Consider the following 19,683-nt stretch of genomic DNA (forward strand, 5'->3'; position numbering starts at 1 on the left):
CTGGGACACTAGGACCGACGACTTCCTGCATCACCCCTAAGGCATGGTTCATGGAGTCATTCCGGAGGTTGCACCCAAGGAATCAGACATCGCTGAACCAACCTGGGGTCCCTTCACTTTAAGAAAATTAGCAAGGGCCAGTCCGATCAAACCTCTGATAGCCGGGTTGATCCCCTCTGGGAACACCTGCAGGTCATTGAATGGGACAAAGACACACACACACACACACACCCGTCGGCCATTTGTTGACTAGGCCTTGACAGAGTCCCTGTACCACTGGCCTGCACCCCATCTGCTTCCAAATCAATGAGAAAGTAGAAGCTGGGATCGGGAGAATCCTGGGAGGAATCACCCTTTAAATGCAAACATTGCTGCTTGGAGTGTTACTTCTCTGTCACTGACTGAGAGGCATCTGCAGTGGCGGCAACCTGCTTCTCCTACAGCTTGTCTACACGACCTGTAACAGACAAAATTTGTCCTGACAGGACCTGGACAAATAGCCCACATCTCGGAGGCGAACCAGACATCCAGTGAGGAAGTATCCACATAGCAATCCCCAATAGGCCCCATAAGAGCAGTAGGCACCAGAGGCACAGCATTGCCGCTGCCGACACGGTCAGCCAAACCTTCACCTGCAGCAGCAGGATGCAGAGAATGTCCTCTGGTAAGAGCGGGTTCGAGAAACGACACAAATGCGGTCTTGCAACTCACCCAAGGACTTGGCATCCCAATTTGAACACACGTCCCCGTGGGAAAAACCCAACCCTGCACACATTCCAAACATAAATGACATCTACTATGGGGGTTCCAGCCCAGGAGGTCCTGGTGGGAATTCCCGCAAGGCCGAGTGAACTTTTGAGGTGACACCACAGGGTGCCATGCTTGGAGTGCTTCTCTTTTTTGTCTTCCATTTTAAGCTACACTAAGAAATGAACAAGGCAAGCTTTCAGAAAACTCAGCTGAGAAAAACTGCTGACTGAACTGTACTGTTTCGCTGTGATGCACACTCGGTGTAGAGAAAACAGAGTGAATATAAGGCAATATGGCTGCTGAGCTCATTGACCTCATCACGTGATACGTGATGTGGAAGATAATCCTTAGGACATGTCGGCTGGGATAGTTCCACTGATAGCAATGCACATTTCAATTAAAGAACAGAAAATGAACAAGTCATTGTCAATGACACGTCCCCGTTCCGTTCATATTTGAGTGACATATACATTCAAAGCAGATCATGACCGAAATGCACCTGCATATGTGCTAAATCTGAACAAAATCCATTCATGCATGACTGAGATCCGGTTCTGGAATTGTGAAAATATGTGATTTTGATGCATTTTCGGCCTTAAAATGGCCGCTATTCGGCTATCGTTAATCAGATCATGAAAAAAATGCATGTGCATATGTCCCATATAATGTGTGATGTATGAGTGAAGTTTGAACTTAATCGGTCCATGCATGTTCGAGATACAGGTGATCACGGACGCACGGACGCACAGACGCACGGACGCACACAGGGCAAAACATAAGTCCCCGTTTTCGGACTGCGTCCGAACGGGGACTAACAATTTGTAGACTTGCTGTTTTCAATTCAAAAATATCACTTTTCACCAAAAATGACAAAAATAATTATCAAAATTAGATAATTGAAGATATCACCACAAAACTAACAAATCTGAAAGAGGTCCACATGTAGTATCTAATATGCAATATAAAAGCAATCAAACTTGTGGTTTCTAACAAGAAGTCAAAAATATCACTTTTTTTTTCAAAAATTACAAAAATATTCACTAAAATAAGAGAATTAAAGATATCATCACGAAATGAACACATCTGAGAGAGGTCCACATGTAGTACCTATATATGTAATATCAAAGCAATTGGACTTGCGGTTTTTAATAAGAAGTCGAAAATATCACTTGTTACCAAAAAGGACAAAAATATTCACCAAAATTAGAGAACTAAACGACAATGGACAATCACTCATATGATAAGCTCTGCTCGACAAAGTCGACAGCGGAGCTAAAAACGATATTTGTGATGCTTTCGAAATCCTTTGTTTTAAATTTTCCGCTATAGGATTGTGATTGACCTTCTTTTCCATTCAAGGTAGCAAGTTCAAAAGACAGACATGTTTGACTGGCTTGGGAGTGTCAGCAATTTTGAAATGTTGTGCAATAAAATTAACCAACCGTAAAAGTCAATTATTCATATTCTTACACAAAGTAGTTAACAGACTCACATATCAAAGAACAACAGGTATAAAATAGGGAGAAAACACTGAATTCCATTTCACTTCCCAGGGTATAAGCTGGTGAGGACTTTTCTTGGCTTAAATCCAATAAATTCAGATAATAGCATGCCACACCTACCCAGAGATCATAGATGAATACATGCAATAATATGGACTCTCAAACAAGTATCTACCAAAAAATCACTTTTATTTCTATAAGTTTAAACAAGTTTTATAAGCATGATTTGAGTTTTCTTCACAACCCAAATGCATCACTTCATGTAAAAGGCATCAGTTTCTTAACCCTCATGAATATTCATAAATGCTGAGGGTTTCCAACAATCATGAATATTCATGAATACTGAGGGTTTCTAACAATCATGAATATTCATGAATGCTGAGGGTTTCTAACAATCATGAATATTCATGAATGCTGAGGGTTTCTAACCCTCATGAATATTTATAAATGCTGAGTGTTTCTAACAATCATGAATATTCATGAATGCTGAGGGTTTCTAACAATCATGAATATTTATGAATGCTGAGGGTTTCTAACAATCATGAATATTTATGAATGCTGAGGGTTTCTAACAATCATGAATATTCATGAATGCTGAGGGTTTCTAACAATCATGAATATTTATGAATACTGAGGGTTTCTAACAATCATGAATATTCATGAATGCTGAGGGTTTCTAACAATCATGAATATTTATGAATGCTGAGGGTTTATAACAATCATGAATATTCATGAATGCTGAGGGTTTCTAACAATCATGAATATTCATGAATGCTGAGGGTTTCTAACAATCATGAATATTCATGAATGCTGAGATTTTCTAACAATCATGAATATTCATGTGCTAAGCAGGATTTCTTACTACATGAATGCTAATAAATATGAAGACATCTAATGCAAAAAAAATGCATCCCAGCTAATACAAACACAAATAATAAGTATGTTGCTGATAAATGTATCAACTGTAAAATACTTTTACAGCTGAAATTAATCTTTGCTGAAAAAGACTTTTTAGAAGTTTTGTTTGGAGTTTATTTTCACTGATTTTTGACAAGTTGATTGTGAAATACAAGAAAAAAGTTATATTCTCTGGATTTTATTTTCACTGAATCATCCCTTAAATGAAAAATAAATTCCAAGCAAAAATAAAAGTATTTTACAGTACTAAAGATTCATATACCCTAATGAATATTCATAAAATAGGTATACATTCTAATATATTCCCAGAACATGAATAGCTGCACATGAATAATCACACAAATATGAATATTCATACACAAATATGAATATTCATACACAAATATGAATATTCATACACAAGCTATGTAAAAACAAATACATAAACTTATAAAGGATTTGGTAAAATATCTACTAGTTATCTAAATAAATACATAACATTACAAAACTATGGCAGCTTCTATAAATAGGTCATGCTTTAATAATTATTCACAAGGTACAGAATAAAATATAATTAAAACAGTGCTCTTTCTTTTGAATCACGCGAATATTCCTCATTTTCATCAAAATCATATTCTTATATTCAATAATTTAAGCATAACTTTGATGCCCCGATTTTTCACTAATCTGTGATGGCTTATCTCTTATGATTTATTCAGGTTCCTGTCAAATACAGAATACATTATTCAGGTTTTCTGCCAAAGTCACCAATTCCCAGCCATCTCTTTTTTCTAATACAATATCGATACTGGGAAATAAAAATTCCAGGTTCACAACCAATTTTGAATAAACATTTTGCTTCACATTAACATCAAAGATTCAAGATGACAACATACACAGGTATGTGGAGCACATGCACAACATAAACTTAATGTTGAACATAATGTTGAACATAATGTAAAATACTTTATTTTAGCTGGAAACAAATTTGGCTGAAAAGACTTTTTTCGGTATTTTGTATGGAATTTATTTTCACTGATTTTTGACAAGTTGTAAATGTAAAATATAGAAAAAAATATATATTCACTAGATTTTATTTTCACTGAATCATTCCTTCAGTGAAAATTAATTCCAAGTGAAAATAAAGTATTCTACAGTAACTTATTTTCTCAATACATAAATTTCTTTCTTTCATCGTTGTGAAATATTGACCTAATTTTCACAAACCATCGTAATGATGGAAATTACATTCCCAAAAGTTTAACCCAAATAATTAATAACAATACCACTCCCTCAAATGAAGATGTTTTCTCATGATCCACCACACATCATACTAAATATCCCACAATGCAATGCACTCATTTAGAAGACAGTAATTTTCAAAAGACATTTTGTTTTTACAGAATTTACTGATACTATCAAATACTGTGGAATTATTATGATTAATGAAAATCCATCCGTTTGCATTTTTAGAAAAAGAATAGTTATTTTTAGAACCTGACTATCAGCAATAAATTTCATTGACAACGGTTTTAAGATTAAATGTGTTTTTTTAAATATATGAAATGCTTTATCGTTGATGTTTATATTCACATTAATCATATAGCCTAATTTATTTGTCATGAAAAAAGAAATCACTTATAATCACGAAGTAGAACTTAAAGGAATGAATTCTATCACATGATCTTGACATTTTTATAGAATAAATCATTTTATTTTTTCTATATCACTCTACTTTTTATAAATCCATGCATGTATAATATTTATCTATAAAGTAACTATTTTTAATTTTAATGAAAAGCCTACCATAAAAGGGTTAAAAAAAATAGTATGTGTCCCCCCTTCTTTTTAGAGGACTTTATTATGAAATAGCTTTTACCTAACCGTCTCAACATAATAATACCCCCTCCATACTATTTTTATATTACATAGAAAATATTGTCTTTTTACCATAATGATCTAGGCACAGAATGGACATGCCATTTTTTTATTTCAACCACCAACAAAATAAATTGAATGTTTGATTTTACTGGTACCATGGTCGTTTTCGAATCCAATTTAATGTGTATCCTGAATCTGTACGAATCTTGATAGAAGCAGCTTCTGCCGCACGAACGGTTTCTTTTACTGACTGCATTAGGTTCTGAGCATTGCCGACCAACATTTCTGTGGCTTCCTGATCTTCCTCCGAACCTGCAGGGACAAGAGGAAATAAAATGAGAAGAAATGAAATCTATTATAAAGAACTAAGAAGACTCAGCAGTGTACATCGTCGCTGCTTTGACGAATAATATTAAACATTTTTATCAAAAATTAATAGTAAAAAGATTTCTCCTACCCATATTTAAACAAACCTTTTAGATGCATAGTTTTGAATGATTACTCTCATCGATAAAGATGGGGGATCGGGTGGGCACATCAAAAAAGTCATTGGAAGAATACAAAAGCTGCCATTTGAGACCAGCCATATGAATTTACAAATGTATAGTTGTCTATAAAAATACAAATCACTGTCAAAGTTACAAGAGAAATGTTCACACTTTGACCTTTGACCTACCTTGTGCGCCAAGCATGGTGGCTTTGACAGTTGAGAGTATCTTCAGCTGAGTGCTTATAGTCGGGATGCGTTCGCACACCTGCAGAAGGTTCTGATGAAGATACAAAATAGCAAAGAATATGAACAATCACCCCCAGATGCATCGGTTGCCATGACAACAAGGTATCAACACAACACACAGATGATGGGACATTAATAAAAATGTTTAAGAATAATTAAATATGAATTTACAGTTGCAAAGCCGATTGCCTTCATTTATTGAAATTAATATTGAAATGTTGATTGATATGCAAATGAACGAATGTTGAACTACCAAGGTCATTTACAAGAATCCAATTTAGTCAACCAATTTTGTTATCTTGCCAGAGTTGTTTATTAAAATATACATTGCATGACAATGAAAAATGTCATGCAAGAGCCAAACCAAAGGAGCAGCAGGGAGTATAGATGGGATAGCTAGGTACATAGAGGGGCAGATGGAGGTTTAGGGGCGTATAGAAAAGAAGGAGAGGGCAAAACAAACTACCTCATTCTGAAAACGGTAATATAAATAAATTATTATTACCCAGTATGACATAAACTAAATTTATTTACCAATAACACAATTTATAATCTTAATAAATGTGCAAACACACCAAACTGATCAACATCTGATTTATGAAGGCCATTATTTATTTCAACAAATAATATTTTGTCATGTTTGTGTCACACAGGAGGAGTATGAAAGGATGTGTACAAAAACTAGTCAGGTCTGATTCTCATCCAAGAACATCAATATACTAAGTTTCAAATCTGATAATTAGTTATGAGATATCAATGGAACAAACACACACGGATATAGGTGTTACCGTAGTTGTGACGCCACACATTGAATTAACTTTTAATATAATTGCGATATGAACTTAATTAAAACATGTTCCTTTATAGGGTTGCGTTTTAATTGGAGTTTAATTAAACTCAATTACAATGCAATTCAACGTTTTAATTAAGTTAAATTAAATAAAAGTTGAATATCCCGAGACTGAACATAGAAATGTTTGTGAAGCTTAGGTTTAGTAAAGGGAGAAGGTATGGTACAATTATATTAATATAAACTGTACCATACCTTCCCCCTACAAACTAAGCTACGCAAAACGTATTAATAATCAAGTTAACTATTAATATAAATTATGTTTTCCCGAGAACTATGAACAAGCAGCCTCTCGGCTGAGATAGCTCCGCTGTTAGCGATGCACATTTCAATTAAAGAACAGAAGATATCATTAGAAAATGAACAATATGCATAGTATCAATGCAATGGGACTTGCTGTTTTCAACAAGAATTCAAAAATATCATTTTTCAACACAAATGATTGTGGTTTTTAACAAGAAAAAAATATCACTTTTTACCAAAAATGACAAAAATATTCACCAAAATTAGAGAATTAAAGATATCATCATGAAATGAACAAATCTGAGAGAGGTCTACCCAAGGTACATATACACCAAGTATCAAAGCATTCAGGCTTGTAGTTTTGAAGTAGAAGTCGAAAAAGTAAAACATTGACACGGACGACGACGGACGACAGACGACGACGGACAATCACTCATATGATAAGCTCCGCTCGACAAAGTCGACAGCGGAGCTAAAAAGGTCCTCGGAAGGTGAGTATAAATTAAAAACAATGTCCAAAGTTGACAGCTTTTAGACACACATACACACTAACTGCCAAAACTCCCATTGTGTATTTAGTTGAGTATTTCAACTGTATCGATTGTTATCATTTGAACTCAGCTTTTTCCAAACAGGAAACCAATACAATAGTTTCAACAGGAAATTTACTCATTGCACCGCAGGTCTACCAGGTGCAAAGACATTGATATTTATAGTTATTAATAATTTCTTGAAATATGATATACATGATGTTGTACAAAAAAACATAATTCATTGCCAGGCCATACACATGATTCCTACACATAATAAATGCCACAAGCCAGGCAGACAAGCTGACTTGTTCAAACTGTTGAGTGAGTGTTGAAGTAATTTCTCCAATTTCGTGGATGTTTTGTCGTCATGCTAGTTACTATGTAAGTTTAACAGAGCATTACTAAAAATAACGCTGCTGACTTTCATAAGGAGTGGACAATCTCAGAGGAACAAATAATAACTGCTAGCACTTATGTGAAGAGCAATGTCGTGCACAAGAGATATCCTAACAAACAATCAATCAATGAAAATAAAAGATTGATGGATCAATTAATTGAATAATTAAGCGGTTTGTTGTTGTAGGGATCACTATTGATTTTACAGATAAGAGTTCAAAAGTTTAGTTTGCAATGAATTTTTTTCTACCTAATTCGTTGTAATGGCTAGTATGGTATCAAACGAATGAATAGAAAATTCATTTGAAGGATTTTGTAGTATCTACACTACACTCTCCATCATACTACCTGTATTATCTTGGTCTGAATAACTCCTTGAACACCAGTAATTTCCCGCCAAAAAAAATTGTGCAACATTTTACACATTTTTTTTTTTCAGAATTTCTTTTAATTTGTAATTTTTGGACAATAACACATTGGCCATAAGTCATGCTCATCTTTTGAAAAAAAGTACAAGATAAATCAGCTGACTTTAATTGTGAACATTGACAAGTGTTTACTTTAACGATAACTGATTATTTCTAAGATGCAGAATAACATATTTAGGGTTTTTTTAGGAGCGCATGTGTTTATGGAAATGACAAAGTTGTGTCTTTGGTCAAAATAAAACACATTTTCAACATGCATTTTCAGGTTTACATGCGCTTCTATTAGAGATGTGCTATTAATTGAGCAAATAAAGCACTGTCTTGGTTAACGATAAAGTAAAGAAATCACTATGGCGATAAGAAGCTGGTAAGATGAGATGATATTGTGTTATTAAAGATAATAAAAAAAAAAGCTGATGACAGGAATTAGTTGATAAATTTGTCCAGACGGCCATTTTAGTATATAAAGCACAATCAGCAATGTATTATCATGTGCACTAGTCACTAGTTTTGTCAATATCTCAAATCTCTCATCTAGTATCCCTAGTAACCATGGATGAACAAATTGGGTCATCTGATCTACATCATGTCAAATGACCCCCATCAAACCACAACTTTGAAGTAAGAGTCTTAAGTGTGTCTCACCGAGAGAAAAATTTGACAATTGAACTTTTCAATTGAACACTTTTTAAAAAGGCAGTAAGTCCTTGTTAACTAAGGTCAACTATTGAAATACGAAGCCTGCCAACTTCACGCAGAATCACAGCAGTATTCTCTACTCGTATAATGATATGAAGCTGTAAAAACGTTGTATCATTTGAAATCGCTGAACAGGAAACCTACAACAGCTTTCTTTGGTCCGAAGTAGTACTAAACTCAAAGTAATTATTGCGTTTCCGCAATTATATGCCCTTAATTTATCAGAGGATTGACAAGAGATGTTTTCAATACTGCAGAAATCAAACTAGTCACTTGTGGCAACATACCTTTCATTACCAATAAAATCATTTAATGTGAAAAACAAAAGGGACCTAGAGTTTGAAATATTTATGATAAATCACTAGACATTTTGAAACAAGTAAACTATTGTTAGAGATAGATTCACTGCCATAACTGTTGATTTACAGAACACAGAATTTAGTAGAATTAATCCGCAATCAGGCTGGTAGTTTTCAAGAAGTTAAACATAGCCTTTTTCACCGAAATTGACAAATATTTGCTAAAAATAGAGAATTGACGATACCATGATGAAATGGTACATAATGTGGAATGATTTATTTTCGCTTGGAATAAATTTTCACTATTTTCGCTGGAGGAATGATTCAGTGAAAATAAAATCCAGCAAATATACCTTTTTTCCTATATTTTACATTCCAAAATCAGTGAAAATAAATTCCATACAAAACACCCAAAAAGTGTATTCAGCAAAACTTAATTTCAGCTAAAATACAGTATTCCACAATATATCAAACAGCAAAGCACTTGGGTCTGCAGTTTTCCCAAAAAAATCGAAAACATCCTTTTTCTACCAAAAATAAAAAAAATACTCACTCAAAAATGAACAAATAAGAACAAGGTCCCCTTAACTCACACATCAAATACGAGACGAAATCTCAGAGTAGTTTTCTTGAAGAAACATTATTTATGAAAAATTAATGTTGGACGATGGACACCAAATGTACAATCAGTCATATCATTAGCTCTACCTTCAGTGAACAGCCCAAGCTAAACAAACTTTTGTAGTGTGTGGAAATCACAACTGAGTATAGTACAGTATTAATCTAAATCTTGAATCAAGCATCAGTAAATTGTCATGTGCTATTATGGTCAACTCTATCTTGGGAATGCTTACGCAATGAAGTATAAATATGTTATCTTTAAGGATAAATTAAATGCCAAGATAAATTAGGATAACAAAAATCTATTCAGTTCAGGAATAAGAAGATGGTTTTACAGCTCTGTCACGTAACACGTAATCCCAACCATTTGTATGATGAAAATAAGGGTCAGGAGATTCAATGTCAGTAGGTGTCGCCTTATAAGAACAGTTTAAACATAAATATACAATGGATTTAATAATGCCCTTCCCATAAATTCAGTGAATATGAGCAAAGACAATGGTTCCTATTAAAGCTATCAAGAGTTGAGCGAGATGAAATTGATCAGTAGTGACAATGTAAGGCAGAAGGAAAGGAGAGAGGACGCTATTGTTCTCCCCTGTTCCATGATTGCTTCTGTTTATTTACTTGGTAAACATTCCCATAATGCAATTACATGAATAATTAGCATTCAGGTCATCTCGGAAGCATTCAGAGTTTTACGGAAATAAATTGACACCAAAATCACACAACATGAACATCCCTGTAAAATAAAGATACAGTGCAGCTACTGAGTTCATATGAAAGTGTCTGGTACAAAGCCCCACTTGGAGCTTTCAAATACTTCAGGAGACAGCAGGAGGATTTTTTTTATTCATTTTCAAACTGAAACAGTTTAAGCTCTAAAAATCAGGAGTAAAAACTTTTGTTGAGTAAACAAGTCATTGAAAATGACACAGTCCCCGTTAAATTTTTAAAAGTTCTCTTTGTGCTCGTCATATTAAAGTGGAGGGGTTGTCACGAGCGTGTCCTTGAAACTTGAGTTCCAAGTGGCGTATACAACAGATTTATTTACATCAAAACACGTGTTCCGTGTAGTAACAATATGGCCCAAAATAAAAACAGCCGTTATTTGGCCATCTTTGATCTGATTATGAAACACACTGATATGTATGATGTGTGTGCCAAATACGAATGAAAATGGTACATAAATTGTGAAAATATAGTTGTAAGGCCAAAAAGTCAGATGGCTGTCAATCGGCTACCCTTGACCAGATTTTGAAACAAATTGTCATGGACATGCATCCTAACATGTATAAAGTACATGTATGTGCCAAATTTGAATGAAAACTGACAGAGCACGTCCAAGATACCGCATAAAAAAACAAAAACAAGATGCCTGCCAGTCGACCATCTTTGATCCAATTGCGAAATAAATCGTCATGGACATGTATCCTAACATGTATAATCTATGTACCAAGTTTGAATGACAACTGACAAAGCATGTCCAAAATACAACATTTTCAAAAGACAAGATGGCTGCCAGTCGGCCATTTTGAATCAAATCGCTAAACCACTGCATGTGCATATGTCCCACATAAGGTACTAGGCACATGCAAAGAATGAACGGAATCAGTTCACAGGATTCTGAAATATGACTCTGGACAGACTGACGCACGGACGGACGGACACACGGACAGACTCAGGAACTCACGGACGGTCGGGACATGTATCCTAACATGCATGATCTATGTACTAAATTTAAATGAAAACTGACAAAGCATGTCCAAAATACGACATTTTCAAAAAACAAGATGGTTGCCAGTCGGCCATCTTTGATCTAATTGTGAAATAAATCATCATGGACATGTATCCTAACATGTATAATCTATTTACCAAGTTTGAATGAAAACTGACAAAGCATGTCCGAAATACAACATTTTCAAAAAACAAGATGGCTGCCAGTCAGCTATTTTGAATCGAATCGCTAAACCACTGCATGTACATATGTCCCACATAAAGTACTAGGCACATGCAAAGAATGAACGGAATCGGCCCAAGGGATTCTGAGATATGACTCCGGACGGAGACCGAATTATAAGTCCCCGTTTTCGGACTTCGTCCGAACGGGGACTAATAAGCAAAGCGACAGGCAAGGTCAGAAACAAAAATGTTCAATAATATAGATACATATAAACACAAAATGGCCATCAAGCATCCATTTTGATCAGTATGGAGAAAGAAAAAAAAAAGCTAACCAGTTTCATTCTCTTGTCTGTGCACTGTTTAGCCACTTCCTTGGCCAATCTTGTCACCTCTTCAGAGGCCTTGGCAATTGCTTTGGCACAGTGTATAAGTTCTTTCTTTGAACCACCTTCACCCCTGTTGTAAAAACATGAAAAATGTAGTTGACATTGCTGAAAACATCAAAATAGTGAAATTAAATACCAGAGAAAATAAATGGTTTTATCTTATTTGACTAACCCTTTTTCAAATACTAATGTTTCTCACCAATATTTTGGTTCAATGGTTATACAACATGTAGTTCTATGACTGTTTCATTACTGGTAATTGTGAACCATTGGCTATGGATCATGATAAATATTTTGTTTTGTAAAATAGCGATGACAAGTTATGTCTGTTTCTTATTTTACATGTTTTCAAGTAATGGTATTTTTTATTTCATGTCAGGTCAAATAAATGACAGGATATTGTGCTAATGGAAACCTATTTTAAAACCATAAATTGAACAAACTTCCATCAAAACCTGTCAAGAGAATCCGAGAAATAATGTAAGACGTGCAACGACAAATTTGTTGATTACATTTCAAGTAGAAACAGGATATTGTTTACTGATGGATCCCAGCAGCTGTGAATAAACAATTTTGCAATTTCACTTTAAATGTACACAGTATTTTAATCTTGTTCTACCTAGTACTAGAATTCAGTCAAAAAAAATCAATAAAACAGCTTTTATAATAAATGGCAAAAGTTTCAGGTTACGTGTGAACACTTGATTCTTAAATGTCACTATATAATTTGAATTTGTAATTTTCAAGCAATTTGTTCAACAGGTTTTCAAAATCTGCGAGAGAATATAATTATGTTATACACAATAAATGAGAAACCATTTTGTGATATACGGGCATATAGTCACTGAAGAAATTAATTTTCTCTGAGGAATGGAAATATTGATTGCTACATTTCTCTTTTCAGATTCCTGACTGCATTACATTCCCCCCAAGTTTCATTTGTTTTGCGGACTACATGGTAGATGCCTGATTCAAGTCTAATTGTTTTGGGGGAATGCACGATTCAAGTTACTATAAATACTGAAAAGCTTCCTGGTTTAAAATATAGCTTAAAGAAGTTCAATGTCTTAAACACAAACAATGACTGCAGCTACCACAATAAGCAAAACAAGACCAATTTAAATGCAAATTGACCTATAAGACATGGTTCCTGTGCACTTGACACTTGGAAACAGTGAATGCACGTTTTAGCAATTATCCAAGATAAACTTAGATACAACCCATCACTAAAGAGGTGAGAAAATAAATCTGCTTAGATTTCTTTTGTTATTCGAGTCTCCGAGTCTGCAACTGAACTTTGGCATTCAAGCAAAGTGCCGACTGAAAGGAATTATGAGACGAAACAGGGTCGAGATCAAAAGCATGATAATAACACGAACTAGGGGGATCAATTTCACAGATACAGACAATGACTACTAATTAGGACATGAAAAGGCAATTAAGACCATCCATTGTGAAATAAAGTCAATTGATTACGGTTTAGCATCTCACCTGACAAGTCTACCCATTTGCGCCATCAACAGAGCCATCTTCTTGGCAGCAGCGACAATTTCGTTACCTTTACTTGACCATTTTTGCGCCTCCATGTGGAGTGAGTAAGCAGCAGTCTGAAATTAAAAAAAATTGAATTTAAGAAGATGGGTTGTTGATGTAACATTCATGGGAGGCAAAGGCGATAGATTTGTTAATAACAAATAACAAAATAAACAGTAGGTACATGTATGTAGGTGAATGAATGAATGAATGAATGAATGAATGAATGAATGAATGAATGAATGAATGAATGAATGAATGAATGAATGAATGAATGAATGAATGAATGAATGAATGAATGAATGAATGAATGAATGAATGAATGAATGAATGAATGAATGAATAAATAAATAAATAAATAAATAAATAAATAAATAAATAAATAAATAAATAAATAAATAAATAAATAAATAAATAAATAAAATAAATAAAATAAATAAATAAAATAAATAAAATATTTGTTTGACCAGCTATTGACAGCCTATTTAATAAAAAAATACCATGGTCAACTTTTCCCTCAAAATACTGCTTTACTTTTCGCAAGACACAAATTTGCAATTAACAAAATCATAAAAACTCCTAGTAACAAAACTTTAACAGTTTTTTAAATTAAAATTTCTAATTTTGACTGACATGTGGATTAAATTTCTACAATTTTGATTTGGGCTTCCCCATACACAAGTACACTGAAATGAAATAGTTCCACAAACAACAAAATATAAAGTACATCTAATATAACACAATGCATTAAATAAACATAATTTAGTTTAGTACCGCAATGATTATAAGTAGGTCGTAACGATAATTATATAGTACTTACTGACTTGCAATTCACTATTGTGTACATGTGCAATGTTTATATAATAATTGTCATACAGTAATGGCAAAATTAAAATAATTTTACAAATGATTTATATTTTGTTTATTGATGATTTATAAATTACATTTCACAAAAAAATGTCAATTCAGTTTGCAAAATTAGACATCAATTTTCTGACCTATGAGCTACACCACAGAAAAGCACGGTAAAACATAACTCAAAGCCGAAGAAGGGTAAATGCAATGAATTCCCTGCAGTGAAAACTGCTATACAACCTCACGGGGATTGCGAATGATACTGTTGCCTAGCAACTAAACACATGTTAATAGGTAAATTAATTTCAATACTGGGGAAAGGAGATAATAGCTAAATTTGGCATTTTGAAAATTGATTAATTTTATTGTAATCCTAATTACACAATTAGAAATATGAACTTGGATTGTTTAGCTCATTTATCATTTCCATTTAAGCAAGTTTTTTTTTCAATTTGTTAATTTTTCTTTAATTCACGTAATACAAATGAAATAAGACGTTTGTATTACCACCTAAATATACACGGGGTTACACATGTTCATCCCACGCACACACAAACAACATCCACACTGCTGGAAATGAATTGCGTACTATTTTTGTAAGCATACCATATTTGTACTATTTGTAGCGTATAAACATACGTAAATGACAGCAGTATGTACAAACGAAGTAATATTTTAATGATCCAGTATACAAACGCATACGATACAAGAGCAAATACGATATATTACATGACAATGTACCTATTAAGAAAAAGATTTGTAAATACTAGGATGGCAATGACATTGAAGATGAACAACATTCCTCAGTGTTTTCTTCTTTTTACCAATCGCAAAGAAAAAAATTGTTTTCGAAGGTGAAAAAATTAATGGTACATTCTTTTTAATCAAAAAAAAATTGTTAATATCTTATTGGTAGTGATATGTCAATACCGCTTGCGCAGGTCATATTAGAGAGCAACACGTACCTTCATTGTCATATTTTTTTTTTTTTAAACTGAATTTCATGTACTTTTATTTTGGGTATTCTTCTCAATTGTAACCCTTTTCATTCATTTCGAGGGCTGTTATGTTTTGATAAAATTATTCTATTGTATTTTGATATAGCACCATGTACAGTGTTCATTCAGGACAACAAGGGAATCAAGGATTAAGTAAAAAAGAAAAGAAATTGTGAAAGTGCACCTGGTTAATGGTTAACATAAAGCAACTTCAGAGAACATAGAAATAGCAAGTATTACATATTTTACAAGTTAATTAAGTGAGAGTTTTCAATGACAAAATTTATTAAATTTTGACAGAAGCAGTATAGTATATTTAATACTGGTTTTTACGATACAAACTTGATTTTTACGGTATAACAGATTAGTCTAATATCACACTAATGTGAGCCGTAACCGCGTATTACGATCAACTCCATCAGACAACATAGAAGTGTTAACAAATAGGATTAGAGTTACGATAATCACATGTTGCTAGATATCATAAATAACAATGTTTTTTACAGACAAATTCATTCAACATTAAATTCAGTGTTACTTAATGCGATTTATTTGCAGCTAGTTTCTGATTCATTGTCATAGCAACATTCATGATTTTTTTCTACCAAAAATAACTCATTACTAAAAAGCGGTGTCACAACTGCACCAATTCAATATGAATAAACATGTGCGCAAATAATGCACAGTTTATTCTAATAAAATTTGCATGTACGTTTTTACCGAGAAACCTGATGAGACAAACAATTTTAATGCCCCGCCAAGAAAGAAAGTGCATGCAGAACTACTTGCAACAGGTTTGCTCATTCGTTAATGATATACTGCATGCAAGAAAGTGGTTGCTTTTCAGCCAATCAAATGATACATTGTATCTCTGTTATTATTGATGCAAGTACCAGGTGGGTAAAATGCACCACTCTACTAAAAAGCTTATGTTTTTAATCACACAAAAACAGGAATGGTAATGGGTTTTTATTTCCTGTATTTGCTCTGTTGTTAGCACATACGCTTTTGTAAATGACAGGAGGACGTCATTAAATATGCTTATTTTGAGTGTGTGTGCGAGTCTGAATGCTTCTATTAGAGTATTGTAATATTGTGTTTTGTACCTGGATTTGGTCATAAAAGCATACACAGCTGTCGAAGTTCAAATTAATAAAGCTGTTGCCATGGTTACAATACATGAGTGATGAGTAACCAAAGTGTCAAATAAAACAGCAATCTTCTTTATCAAATGAATAACACTTGATTTAAAGTGAAATTCGTTAATTATGCATAACTAGCACAATCAATCAATGAAAACAAATTTTAATAACACGAAACAAACAATTCCAACGCCCCACCAACATCTACACAAAAATTAATGACCTTCAAACACCTCCTTTTGAAATGTTGTTCAACAATAACCATCTGTTAAACACACATATGTAGAGGCGTCAATATCACAAATAGTTCAGTTATATGAAAAATGTTATAATGGAGAATATAACTAGTTGATTAAATGAAAGAGTATTTTCATTCTTATATTAAAACATAAGACGACAGCCTCATGCCTTAACAAGTGGTTTTTTTTTAACCCACAAACTCTGAAATTGACATGAAAATTGCTTCCAACTACGAGAGATTAAAGAATATGTTGACTAGCTATATTTAATACCGTATCGTATACAAATCACATTTCTTGGGGCAAACTTAAATAGCACTCAATCCCCCTCAAATCCATGCATGATTCTACTGAGAAGTAGTGTATTTGACTTTATAGTGAAATATATAAAACCGATTGGAAACGCCGCTAAAACATTCACCCTATGAGAGTTTCCCCTAGTATTTGGTAAAGGAAAAAAAAAAAATACTGAATTACGCATTTCCTAACTAGAATCCGTAAACATATAGCACGAGGTAAAGGTCCAATAAACGGGCCTTACGAGAAAAGATGTACTTGACAATATCCTCATCATACTGGTACAGTCAGTGAATGAATAATGTTAAAATAAAACAACCCAAAACCACCCATGCATTAATCATTTTTAAAAAAAGTTCAGTCACTTTAAATTTGTATACATCCATCACCATGACAACTCCCTTATCTTTCTCTTTCCTATCTTTCCTGACATTTTGAATTTTTTTTTTTTCTTATCTGTTTCTTTTTTTAATTTGTTCCTTATTTTGTAACCTTTTCAGATTAATATCCCCCATCATTCTTTCTCCCTTGGCAAGTATTTTCTTTTCTGTCAGCTCATAAGATAACAATCAAACTCCCACCCGTTTTATTTTCTGTTCTTTCCTCCCTGCACAGTTCTTCATACTCTCTAATCACTTCATTATTTTCTATTGTCCAGCAGAGGCATTAGAATTCCCATGAATCCCGAACAGAGAATAAAAAATCAAGAAAAACTCTTCTATTCATAACCAGTTAACTTATTAATATTTTTTTTTTTTTAAGCAATTAAACACCCGCAGGGTTCCATTTTCTGAAGACTGTAACAACCATGACAACCATATTTCAACAATATGAAATCATGTAAACAAATTCCACTTTAAAAAGACATCAGCTGGTAAGGAAGTATTTAATTGGCTTGAGGTTGGACATGTATTGTATTTCTACTATAGCACAATACATTTGACTCCATTGAAAATAACGTCCATCTAATGTTCCTATCATACAACAGTATCACTGCGTTCAGTCGTTGTTTCCACTATACGCTGAAATTTTATTTGGTATGACCTAATTTCCTGTTCATGCAGAATAAATGACAGAAAGGGCTCACACTATGCAGGATTTTCATATTAGAGTTTTAAATAATATCCTGAATGAAGAACGAAATTATAATAGCAGCGAAATGAAAGTGTTACAGAAGAATTCATGGGATTATTAGCTCACATATTCATAACGATGAGAGGCAAAATTATGCTATTGATAATAAAAAAACACAAATACATTCTAATCACAATAGGACATTTGAAAATGTACCAATACATCAATAGGGACCGCAGAAAGTGACCACTTAACTAACAACTCAACAATAATTGAAACTAACAATTTGGTAGAATAAACCAGCTCTAACTATCAGTCAAGAAAGCAGACATATTCCTAGTGGTTACCACATGATGCTAATTCACAAATACTTCTCTAAAACCACAGTCTATACTGAAATCAATTAGTTTTAGTTTCTTTGTACAAATTGATTTAATAATAACTTCACAATAAAAACTATTGTAAATGTATTTATTATACAAAGGGTATTTTGTTGAAAAGTGAAAACAGCTAAATTAAATTAAATTTCCTATGAAGATGTAAAATTCCAATACGCTTTATGTCACTGAAAAACATAGGAATTTATAACACAGTGCATAAGATTAGATACTAATAATGAAATTAAATTTATTTATAAAGTTATTCGTCAAAATTCACTGAAATTTCCAGCCCTACAAATGTAATAAAGAATAAGAACACTGCGCCGTAAAAAAAATAAATAAATAAATATTTCATAGAATTCTTTATAAATTGATTGGGTTTCAAATGAATTCAAGATACAAATATAAGTTCCTTCACTTTAAATGATTAATTATCTAATTAATTTAATTGCATAATTCATCATTGTGTTATAATGGTTTTAATATTACATTCTTCTTACATTACATCATAGTATTTTATTTGCAAATTGTTTAATGAGAGGAAATAATCAGAAATCTTCTTGCAAAGCCTGCAGACTAATTGGAATGTTGATTGTCAGGATGTATTCCCAAGGTTGGGAGACTCTCAGACGACATCAAATATGTTGCTCTAAAAAGCCTAAAGGCATGTATTCTCCCAAGAATTTTATAAATACAAAAAAAAAATCACAAAGACTTCACAAGCTTTTTATTGGTTAGTATGTTCTGATCAATTTGTTTGTTAAAATCATGGATGAGCATCTCTCAATTTTTATCCTGTCATTAAATTTAAATTTATGATTTTTCAGGAAAACAAAATTTTCTTTTCATAATTCCTAAAATTACATAATTGCACTTTTGTAAATTACAGAATGGTAATATTTTTATGCCTCTACACAGCAAATGTGATTTTTGGTTCATATACACTTTTATTGAAGATGGACAAATTTTAATTGAGCAAATACAATACACTTAAGCCCATACAAATATACTTCTAATATATTGTCTCTTAGATTGACTT

At 33.1% G+C, this 19,683-nt stretch overlaps 1 protein-coding gene across 9 annotated transcripts in view; it reads right to left on the reverse strand.

Annotated features, from left to right (window-relative positions):
* Window positions 1-2,424: 2,424 nt before the first annotated feature.
* The window catches only part of LOC100371677 (vinculin-like), a 55,717-nt gene continuing 38,458 nt past the window's right edge, over window positions 2,425-19,683 (reverse strand). For all 9 annotated transcript variants that reach the window (XM_085501459.1, XM_085501466.1, XM_085501465.1 and 6 more), the window contains 4 exons: window positions 13,618-13,733; window positions 12,073-12,196; window positions 5,707-5,797; window positions 2,425-5,342 (listed from right to left, as the gene is read on the reverse strand). In XM_085501459.1, the coding sequence (XP_085357585.1) occupies window positions 5,176-5,342; window positions 5,707-5,797; window positions 12,073-12,196; window positions 13,618-13,733 (498 nt within the window). In that variant the 3' untranslated portion in view covers window positions 2,425-5,175. The remainder of the gene's footprint in view (window positions 5,343-5,706; window positions 5,798-12,072; window positions 12,197-13,617; window positions 13,734-19,683) is intronic.

The sequence above is a fragment of the Saccoglossus kowalevskii genome, chromosome 7 (genome assembly GCF_978046115.1).
Source record: "Saccoglossus kowalevskii chromosome 7, keSacKowa6.1, whole genome shotgun sequence".
In the NCBI taxonomy this organism is placed as follows: domain Eukaryota; kingdom Metazoa; phylum Hemichordata; class Enteropneusta; family Harrimaniidae; genus Saccoglossus; species Saccoglossus kowalevskii.